This window comes from Gambusia affinis, linkage group LG20 (genome assembly GCF_019740435.1).
Source record: "Gambusia affinis linkage group LG20, SWU_Gaff_1.0, whole genome shotgun sequence".
In the NCBI taxonomy this organism is placed as follows: Eukaryota; Metazoa; Chordata; class Actinopteri; order Cyprinodontiformes; family Poeciliidae; genus Gambusia; species Gambusia affinis.
In genome coordinates, this window is record NC_057887.1 from 7,209,529 (window position 1) to 7,220,720 (window position 11,192).

The 11,192-nt window shown below is 41.0% G+C and overlaps 1 protein-coding gene across 1 annotated transcript; it reads left to right on the forward strand.

Moving 5' to 3' along the window:
• The first annotated feature begins 7,866 nt into the window (after positions 1-7,866).
• Positions 7,867-10,101, forward strand: nog3 (noggin 3). Its single transcript, XM_044102244.1, has 2 exons — positions 7,867-8,097; positions 8,159-10,101. Exon 2 carries the CDS (start codon positions 8,208-8,210, stop codon positions 8,841-8,843), a length of 636 nt encoding a protein of 211 aa, XP_043958179.1. The 5' UTR covers positions 7,867-8,097; positions 8,159-8,207; the 3' UTR covers positions 8,844-10,101.
• The last annotated feature ends 1,091 nt before the right edge of the window (positions 10,102-11,192 follow it).

The following is an 11,192-nucleotide window of genomic DNA, read 5'->3' on the forward strand; positions in this document are numbered from 1 at the left end:
TGACCTAAATGTTTTTCTGAAATTGGGGCATGAAATAAAGTTTAAGCACACACTCTTCAAGATCTTAAGGACGGTGGGGGAACCTTGTTCGCAGTGTTTGTTTTGATGGTTTGATGGTTTGTCGAAGCAGAGTCGTCATTCAGCAGAACAGCCCGAGTACGAACTTCGTCCTTCCACAAGAACGTCTGTGATACACTGAAACTATCGTCGTCGAAGCTGAACTTTCTGACTCAAAAAGCAACCCTCCCACCGCTTACCAGATTGATTTCAAGTTGCTGGTTCAACTCCACCACGCCTCAGAACCAATGGCATCGACTGTTACAGATAATGAGCAATGCAACCAAGAACCCAGGCACTGCACCCCCTTCAGGACGTTTGCATTGTGGCCCTTCAGGTCACCCAGGAGAAGAACAGGGGAAGAAAAAGAAAAAAGAACGAAGACATTTCCCCCAGTTTGGTTTATCTGTAAAGATTCCAGTATTTCTGGTGGCTCTCTCCCGACTCCCCGGTCCTCAGCATGAACTGAATGTAGGTTTTGATCCGTTTGTGACGATTCAATCAGTTGTTCTGAGCTGCTCGGATGTTTCAGTTAAAATTGGAAAAGAGGAAAAAAAAAAAAAAAAAAAAAGGAACAAATCTACGTGTTTATATTCTTACAAACAGATCGAACACCAGAGTCTTTATCACATGAAGTATTTTTTTATTCCTAAACCTAAAGATGGAATGTGGCCTGAGCTGTATTTTTGTCAGCATGATGTAGACCGTAGTCTTTGTTTTATTGGGCTGACGCTTTCTGTCCGGTTTGTGCCTCGTTCGGGTCCGGCACGGCGACTTGCGCGTGCGCTCGGCTCCTTCTGGTTCTTGTTCCGCTTTACACTCAATTACTGTAGTGTTTTCTGTTCTTCTTTTTTTTTTTTTTGTAAACCAACGTGAACCAAATCCTGCACCCGTTTTCTTCGTAATGTTCAGGAAGTGACGACATGTGGACCTGCCGGAACATGCCCACGTCCTCAACATGTATGCACAGTATTTTAAATCAGCGTTTTTTCTAACGTTTGCACATTCTGATTATGGAATAAAAGCTAATTGAATATTTGATGCAACAGGGCATTAACTGTGGCAGCTTCTGTTATTCTGAAGGCTGGTTCCCGGAAGGGTCCACGATGGAGACGTATGAAGTATTAACCTGTGAGTTTGGTCATGTTTGAATGTGTTATTAGTGAAGTGTCAGAGTTCAGCTTTACAACCAGACATGCACTAAATGTATTTAAAATTTACTTGTTTCTGCTGCAGGTGTCTGTACTTTCTTGGCATCTATCAGTTTTTCCTGAAATAAAAAAACAAACAAAAAATAAACAAACTTTAAAATAAAAACATGGTGCAGTGTATTCTGTGTTTTAGAGAAGCTAAATATTGGCCAAGCCTCCAAAAACCTGCATGTCCATTTGTTTGTTCTATTGAAATATGCTTTAAATATTCATTTTTAAAATGCTAAAAGTGAGTAACAAGATGATTGTCTTGTTGATAATCCAGATTTTTGCCTTCCGTTGCCACCACCTCCCACGAGCCAGGAGGTATTTTTGAATTTGGGGTTAAAAATCTTTGTTCTATCAATTAATTAAAATTGCCATTAGTCTGGATCGGTTCTAATTATTTAGTTAAAACCAATCCAGACTAATGGTGGTTTAAAGACTATAATCTCTTGGATTAGCTCCAACTAAAGCAGATCAAAGCATTGAAAAGGATTATAAAATGCGTAGTCGCTCTTATTGTTTTGGTTTACAGTTGATGTTGCTGTAATTCTGGTTTTATATTCTGCATGTCATACCTTTTCATTCAGTTGTGATGTTACCTTCTCACCAGCTCAAGATTAAGATTCAGGGCGGGACAAACAAGAATGTATTTTTATATAAATCGCATGATGACTGACCGAAAAGCAGAAATCCCACCAAAATGCAAAAAAAATAATAATAATCATGCTGATAGTTTTGTAGACCAACAATATTGTTATACTGCAATGCTAAACAGTTTTTTTGTTTTTTTTTTGTGTAAATCTTTAGTAGAAATCTTGACTGTAATTGGTGATGGTGACAAAGTTTTCCTAATGGTGCAAAAACTGTAACTTAGCCAAAAGTTGGTTTTTGGTAAGATGTCATTGTTTACCCAACACCTTCCTTGAGTGAGACACATACACATGTGTACAGACAGAAAAGGATAATCCACTTGTGCTTCTTAAAAAAAAAGCTAACCCTAATGAGAACAAATGAGGGTTTAAAAAAAATAAATAAATAAAAATAAAAAACCTAAACCTGCCAGTAATCTGTAAAATTTAGCTGTTTCATGAGGGATGGGCAGCAGTCAGACTCTGCGCCGTTTCCGGTTGCTTTTGGGGGGGAAAGTGTGAAACTTCTGGAATCTCACACAGCTGCTGGAATCTGGTCCACTTCGGAGCCTTCGACAGCCCCGGTCCAAACCACAGGAACGCTGCTGAGGCGCAGCCAGAAACAGTCGTTCACTTTCACGAGTAGGAAATGTTTTTTCTGGTCCCGACCCTCTAGGATCCGGCAAAGACTGAGGCAGACCGTCAGAGATCTGAAGTCAGCTGAATCTTCACAGTTTTGGAAAGAAGAAAAAATGTATTGCCATGATTTATTTGTTTTGTATAGATGTCTGTTACGGCAGATTTAATATTTATACACATTGCATAAGTATAAATATGGAAATATGTGTTAAAACTTTTCTACACTATAAAAATATAAAATCTTAGCAAGTATTTTTGGTCTATAGATCCTAGCGAAAATATTTTAGTAAAGCATCAAGCAACTTTCCAGGCTCAACTTTTCAGCAAGCTCTGAGAGCATATTTTAGTTAGAATATTTCCTTAATATTGATTTTAGAAAAGTGCAAGGTGTTTCACTTATAGCAAGACATTTTTCCAGAGTCGTTGAGGGCAAAGTGGGCAGATTTGAAAATCTGTGCTGGAAAGAGTAGGAGCTTCTTAAAGAGACCGAGGCCCAATTTCAAAGCGTCAATTCGCAAAGTCAGCTTTCTTTTATCTTTCATACATTTCTTTGAAGATAACATAGTTACTCGATTGTGCTACAAAATGGTGCAGTGTGCCTGGAAAACTCATAACATTGTCCCTTTCATAAGATGAAAAGAAAAATGTTTCAGTTAACAAGAAAAATGGTTGTTGAACTATTTCCCTGTCTGACCTCGGCTCTATGTCTGAGTCTGCCCTCTGATTTATTTCTGAGGAAACAAGTCAGTCTGGTAAAAGTCGGTCTGATGGTGAGCAGTGAAACTTCGGAATGAAAAACATTACGTCGCACTTAAACACCAGCAATCTCCTTCACTTATCATCAAAGTCCCGGAGCGACTGCTACAGGTTTTCATAGTTTCGAGTTTGCTGTTGTGTTGCCTTCCCAGCCTCTTCTCCTCTGCATGACATACGGACACCGGTCCACATGTTCCACATCAGCCGGCCCTTTGATTTCACATCGCTAGGGCCGAGATACGGAGCGACGCCGTGGATCAGTGGCTCTGCGTTCATTGCGGGGACTCGTTCGGTTCTGATCTAGATGTTCCGTCTGATGTTCGGATACAGCGGCGGCGTAATCTTAATGTCGAATCAGCCGCGGCCTCCCAGGATGAAGGACAAACAGGCCGTCCGTGTCGTTCGTGACCCGGCCAGATGAAGCCGAGAAAAGGATCCTTTGTTTGTTGTTTGTGTCGTTTCTTTCCCTTTTTTTTTTTTTTTTTCTTCCCCACAAGCAGCTGCTTTGATGGTGAGACAGCCGGGGCAATTTGGACGGTCCATTTGTGAGAGACGGCTTCAAGGTTGCAGAGACAGGTCAACTAAGCAATTACAAACACAAATGCCAGGCTGAGCTCTCGGTATCTACCCACAAGTCTCTAAAATGGCGTCAGTACTGAGTCAATGTTCAAGTTCAATCATTTGATCGTTACTTAAAGTTTCGAACATGGTCAGAACGCTCGCCGATTCTACAAAGTTTAAGGGGGCAAAACCATCATCCCGTTGAAGTGTCCGTCCAGGATGTCGCATTGGGAGGGTGGGGTCGTGAGTTGCAGTCTAAAATTACAAATTTTGCGGCAGCGTTTTCAAAACAGTTGTGGTCAAAGTTGGGATTTTTTTATGTATATATACTTTGACATGATCCTAAAACAATTAAATTAAAAATGTACATAATCTTCCCAAAAAAAGACAGGATTTTAACATAGTCAGTAACATTTCTAGGAGCTTCTTGACATATATCCTCAGGAGATGTGCAAAAGACAAGTTCCATATTGGTCGTTCCAGTTAGCACCAAATGTTTAAAGAGTGTAACAAAATCCTACAGAACATCTGAAACTGTAGGGAAGCAACTGGTGCTCCCAGTCAACCCAGGAGGGGTTATGAGGCCATATCAGAACCATCGGAAATCCACTAATCTGCAGAGAGAGACATCATTCACAAGTGGGAAAACATTTAAAAACAGCTGCTAATTTTTCCAGGAGTGGAACTCCCAGCAAAAACAGACCGAGGTTGGAGCAAGTTCATGACGGGTCAGTCGGGCAAAAACTGACCACATGTAGCTTTAGCCTGTCTTAGAAAAAAAAAAACGGAAGGAAAAAACATTTCTTTACTCTAAAAACAGGATAGCAACAAGGCAAAACTTCCTTTTGCAGAAAATCTGAGTCTAAATGAAGCACGAGACTCCTAGACAAATGCTCTTTGGATGGATGAGACCAAAGCAGAGATGTTTTAGCAGTAACAGCATGTTTAAGGAAATATGAGCACAAACAATTCACACCAGCTGCCAATAACAATGGCGGGAGGGATGATGATGATTTGCGGCTTGTTCTGCAGGTCGATCGTCAACAACCTCAGCGTAACATTAGATTGAATCCTACAGTCGAATGTGATGCCATTTGTCCGGCCTGTGACGTTTGGACCAAAGTAGGTCATCAATAAGACAATGATCCCAAACACAGCAGCAAGTCTATGAAAGAATGACAAAAACAGAAAAAAATCATGATGATTCAATCGTTCAGTCAAAGTCTAGATCGGGCCCTGGTCAAAATGCTGTTTGACATGAAAAGTACCATAAAGAATAAAATGTCTTCAACCCTCTGTGAACTGGAGCAGCTAAGTATTTTATCCATAATCAGAGAGATTCCAGAGGAAACGCCCTTTGAAGACTAATTTATTTATTTATTTTTCACAAATCTGGTCAAAGAAACTACTTACTACCAATAAAGCAATGCACAAAAAAATTAAAATTATTATAGTAGGGATCAATCGGACACAGTTTATTTGTCTTTTACATTTTCACAGTGGTGGTGACTCTGGCAGTGGATAACTGTATGTAAAAGCGAAGACTGTAAATCACATTGTTTTCAAGCTACAGAAGACTTTGAGGACTGTGTCCTAAACCTACCACATGCTTGGTATTGTTCACTAGAAGGCCTATATTTAGATTTCCTAAACTTTCAGAGAGCTTCCTAAACTTTCAAATAAACTCTGAGAGACTCGCTCCAAAGGTAAGTCGATGAAAGTCTGCAAAAACTGCGTCAAGAAGCTTGAATTAGACACCAATTTGTCTAATCCGCCTACATTTTCTGTGGCTCCAGAGAGCCGGACTCACCCCATGACCTCAGCACAAAGCGCTAACTTTTCTTACCACCCCTAAAAGTCCTTTAGGCCCTTAAATCATCCCAGTGTGAACTTATGTCTCTCCCCTAAGAAACCCCTTGTGAGGGTGCCAGATATGAAAGTGGATGATAAAAAAAAAGAAGGTTCACAAAGAGAAGAGAGAGAGGAAAGTCTTATCTGAGCATCACCTCTCCGCCACCTACTTCCTCTGGGCGCAAGATATGACAGTTTAACGGCGCCCGTCACACACTGTCACCACCATAAAATTACCCGAAATTCAGCCGGAGCCAGAGGCAGTGAGGGCGGCGGTGGTCACCAGAAGAAAAAGCCCCAGACTGTTGCTGCATGTCTCTCTGTTCGCTCTCAGTGAGATCCTCCAAAATAAACACGGTTGCACATTCCTCTGCGTTTTTTTAAACGCAATCTCTTAGTCATCTGCGGCGTGACGCAGGGGAGTCGCAGCACTAGAACGCAACGCCGTTCCGTGCGGCTGCGTGACCGCCAACGTTGCCGGCACATAAGTGAATGTGTTTCAAAACGAACACTTTATGTCAACTATAAATTATATATGAGCAGGAGATTCAATGAGAAATGAATCCCTCAATTTATTTTGAATCATTTAAGACTAAATTGTCAAGGGGGGCGGGGGGGTGTACATAGCGAGAATGTACTCGCTATGTAGCCATAGCGAGTACATTCTCTCCTTTATTGTAATTGTTGTTTTAAAAGGTGGAAATCACTTCAGTGGTTCAACAGCACAATGTGCTGCAGCCATTTTTGTTGTCGTGTAAGTTGGGCAAGCAAAAACAGGTTGTTGTGTTTAACTAATTAGCCGCTCTAAACGTTTCTAATGTGCCTGGGAGATAAAATCAGACAATGGACTAACAACATGTAAGCCATGGACTCTGATACATATAGCTAATTTAAAAATGGCCTGACAGAACCCTGAGCCAAGACATGCCGTGTTCTTGATGCCACTGCAAAATCACAAACGTAGTTTTGTTTAGTTTCCAACGCAAATATCGTATTATTCTTAAAATAAGTCCAAACTAACTCACGGGTAACTTTTTAGCAAGATGTACCGGTAATTATTTTTGAATACTAATAAAAGTATTAGTTTCACTAGCAGATTTTTATTTATTATTATTTTTTTTTTACTTTTAATATTGGAGAAATAACTTGTTTTCAACCCACTCTCACTCCCAACTCGTCATATATTGACGCATGGTACTTCCGTCCTCGTCACATATTAATTTTTATTTATTCAATATGTGTGAAAACAACCCTGATGCCTTACCGTAATTTTTGCCCTAAACCTAACCAATTTTTGGGTTTTGAATTATTTAGTGTTTGCGAGGACCATTCGATAAATAATCCATGTAAAACATGCGACCTTCAAAAATCGTCAAATCGTCAAAATTTTTGTGTGAAGTTTGTCTCCGTGCCATATTGACGTGTCATATTGGTCCAAAAAGTGGTGAACTTTAACCAATATTGTGGTTAGTGGTGGTTCAACTCGTCAATATATGACGAGTCGGGTGTGAGAATGTGTTGTTGTTTTAAGTGAAAGAAATTGGTCAGCGGAACTAATATGCTTTTGATCAATGTTAATTTTTTATTTATTTATTTGAAAACAACCCCGTGTATCGTGCAGTTTTGAATTATGTGGTTAGTGGTGGTTATTCTGCGATATCTCAGTTGAATCTTTAGAACTAATGTGGCACAAAAAAAACAAAAAACAAAAAACAAAAAAAAAAAACAGACTGGAGCAGGAAAGTGAACCGACTCCATCCCCACTGCGTGGATTAATAGGAAGTCTCAATCAAACCATGTGGCTCACAGAGTCATGGTGCAGCAATGAGAGTTTTCTTCATCCTACGTGAAACATATATAAATATATAAATTTAAATATATATATTTATATATAAGGACCAGTTCCATTGTCAGATAATTTGATTAATAACAAGACATTTTTCCGGTGGAACTGGTACTTTCTCATCAGTATTAAGAAATTTCTGACTTAAACAAGCTCCCACCTCTCGCTGAAAAGTTACTTGTAAGATAGTTTTGCCTTATTTAAAGCGTGCTAAGATATTTGCACGAAAACAAAAAAACAGAGCAAAGAGACACTTGATAAGACTACGAAATGACCCAGACACACCGAACCTCAACTTGTTTCTGCCTCCTCCTGATCACTGACCGGTTATTCCCGCTCCCGGCAACTTCATCCTTTCATCGCTCCCAAAAAGAATCCGCCACCGCCGGTGCGTAAAGTGCGAGGAGGTGTGGCTCGGTTTGGATGACATCAGCCTCCTCCTGCAGAATATGTGCGCGCAGCGGGAGTCAGATCGACTCAGTTCGGCTCCGGCAGGACCAAGGAGCCTGCAGCCACCATGAAGCCCGGAGCCCGGAGCTGATCCCGGACTTAGTCCTGCCTGGAGGTGGGTTGAATTCTCTCGTGGATTTTTTTTTTTCTTTTTATTTATTTATTTTGTGGAGAAGACCCGGAGCTCTGCTGGGGATCTGTGGCGATCGGAACCAGACAGGGGGGATGGATCCCTCCCGCTGGCTCCTGCTTTTTTTCTCTCTGGCGCTCTGGATCCAGGACGGGATGTGCCAACACCTGAACCACTTCATCCGCCCCATCCCCAGCGACTCTCTGCCCGTGGAGGTCCTGAAGGAGGAACCGGACCCGCAGCTGGACCCGAAGGAGAAGGACCTGAACGGGACGGAGCTCCGGAGCCTCCTGGGGAGCCACTTCAACCCGGACTTCATGTCCGTGTCCCCGCCGGAGGACCTCTACGAGGACGACCCGGATCAGAGCCCGAAGCTCACCGGACCGATGCCGAAAGAGATCCGAGCCCTGGAGCTGGAGGTGCTGTTCGGCAAGAAGCAGAAGGCGAACCGGAAGCTGCGCAGGATGCTCTGGGCCTACACGCTGTGTCCGGTGGTTTACGCGTGGACCGAACTGGGCTGGCGATTCTGGCCGCGCTACCTGAAGGTGGGCAGCTGCTACAGCAAGCGGTCCTGCTCGGTTCCGGAGGGGATGACGTGCAAACCGGCCAAAGCGACTCACTTGACTTTCCTGAGGTGGCACTGCCCGCAGAAAAAGGTTCCGCAGAGGTGCGCCTGGATCCACATCCAGTACCCGGTCGTGTCCGAGTGCAAGTGCTCCTGTCCGAACTGAGGAGAACCGGCTCCGGATCCGCAGAACTGTTCAAAAATCTCAGAGGAGAATCGCTTTCTCCGTCTTCAGATTGCTGCATTACTTCGGGACTAAACTTTATAAATGATGGTCAGTTTTTTGGTTTTTTTTTTTTTTATATATAATCTTTGCTCTACTGTATTAATATAAATCATCTGTGTCTGTCTCTTATTTATAAGACTGAGTTAAACTTCAGTTTTCAGGAAAATTGTCTCGATGAATTTGCAGAATTTGCCGCAAGAAGTTCAAAGCTTGGAATGAATCATATAATTCCAGTTTGAATCCAAAGGCGACCGGGTTTGAAACTGGAACGTTCTTCCACTGCGGGGTCAGATGATGGTCAGAAACTAATTATTTATCACCAGGCTTTATTTGCGATTGGATTATTGAACTGTTCATGATCACGCTATTGCAACACCTGGTTCCACAACAAAGTTCCCATTTAGTTTGAAATGGACAAAACTCATGCGAATCAAAATTGGAATGAAATATTTTTGATAACGTTTGATCTATTCTGGCAAAACTGTGGTGTTTTAAATGCCATAAAAGAGATGACAATCCCCTATTTTTATGAGGGGAGTGAAATACATAAAATGACTTTTAGAGAGAAATGTGAATTGTTTACAGTACTCCACATTTTTACAATAAATTCATAGAATCTTGATATTTGTACAAAAAAAAGAGAGACACGTTTCTGTCATTTAATTTGTAAAATATCCAAAATTCAGATTTCTTCAATAAATGTTTTTATAACTATCAGTTGGAAAGTTGTCTGTTTTTAGCGTTGATGCCCATCATTTCTAATACAAGTGACTTAAATGTCATTTAGAACACAATATCTCTGTGTCTCTAAAAGAAAACATGCCATTTTCTCCTCTACAGTTGTGGCTTTACAAAGTGATATGTTGGTTTGAATTTGACACCAAGCAGGACTTAAACATCGTGGGGGAAGATAAGAGAAGCGTGAACCATAACAAACAAAATCATTTTTTAAAATTTGAAACCAATAACGTTTTACCCTCCAGACCTTCCTTTCTGTGATTTTCCTTTTGGTGTACCTATTTCCAATTTCCTGAACTTGCGAATAACACCGATACAATATAAAAATGTGTTGTCATGGATACAACAGTTGTGCTTTCTTTCTTTTTTTTTTCTTCTTCTTCTTCTTCTTGTTTTCGGGAGTTTTCCAGGCTCAAATTCCCCCAGACCTTTTGCTGTGAATTGTTGGCAGTAGATTATGTCCTACTGCAAATATTTACACAAATGTTGCTCAAATGATTATTCAGCTTTAAAAAAAAGAGAGAGAGAGAGTTATTCAAACCCCAGTGTTTCTGTAGTTTTACAGGTAAAAATCTAACTTTAGGATTTAAATGTAGTCAAACGTTTTTTTTTTGGTTTTGGTATCAAAATTATTTTTGGGATCCAAATATTACAGTGCCAGTGCAGTCACCCATAGAATAATTGCATGTTTATTTTTTTAACTTAAATGTTTGATTCTGGCAGGCCAACATATTTTTGATTACATATTTGTACAGGCTTCTATGGAAAACTGAACTTATTCAGGTAAGGTGTGCTCAATTTTGATATTCTACTCCATACTGGAGTTTTTGTTTTTTCCTTTATGAACAGCCAGCAGATTAATTCATAAATAATTAGTCCTGCACTTTGCACCAACAAATAAATATAATGCAAAGAAGATACTGCTGGTTTCTTCTTTCATCAGAAACGTTTTTGTAAAATGTGAACGATTCCTTCAACGACAACATACTTATATGTAGCAACTTCCCTGAGGTAGCCTACTCCATCTGAAAAAAAAAAAAAAAGTTTAAAGAAAAATATAACATTTTTATACAAAGTATTTTCATGTTAGAGGCACTGTTGCCTTGCAGCAAGAAGGTCCGGGGTTCCATTCCCGGCCCGGTGTCTTTCTGCATGGAGTTTGTTCTCTCCGGGTTCTCCAGCTTCCTCCCACAGTCCAAAGAACATGACTGTCAGGTTAACTGGTTTCTCTAAATTCTCCTTAGGTGTGAGGGCGTGTGGCTGTGTGTTTGTCTTTGTGTTGCCCTGCGAAGAACTGGCGACCTGCCCAGGGTGGACCCTGCCTCTCGCCTGAAATGTCTCTCTGGAGATGGGCTCCAGAACCCCTCCTGACCTCACTGGGGGCAACGCTGTGAGAAGATGGATTTATAGTATTTACAAAAATTATGAGAATTTCTGCCTTGTTCCCTTGTTCTCTGAGCTGTGACCGAAGCTTTAATGAATGTAAAACACACCATAGGGAGCTAGGCTAATGCTAGAAGTTAGCTTTGGTGACCTCATAGCTGACTGCTG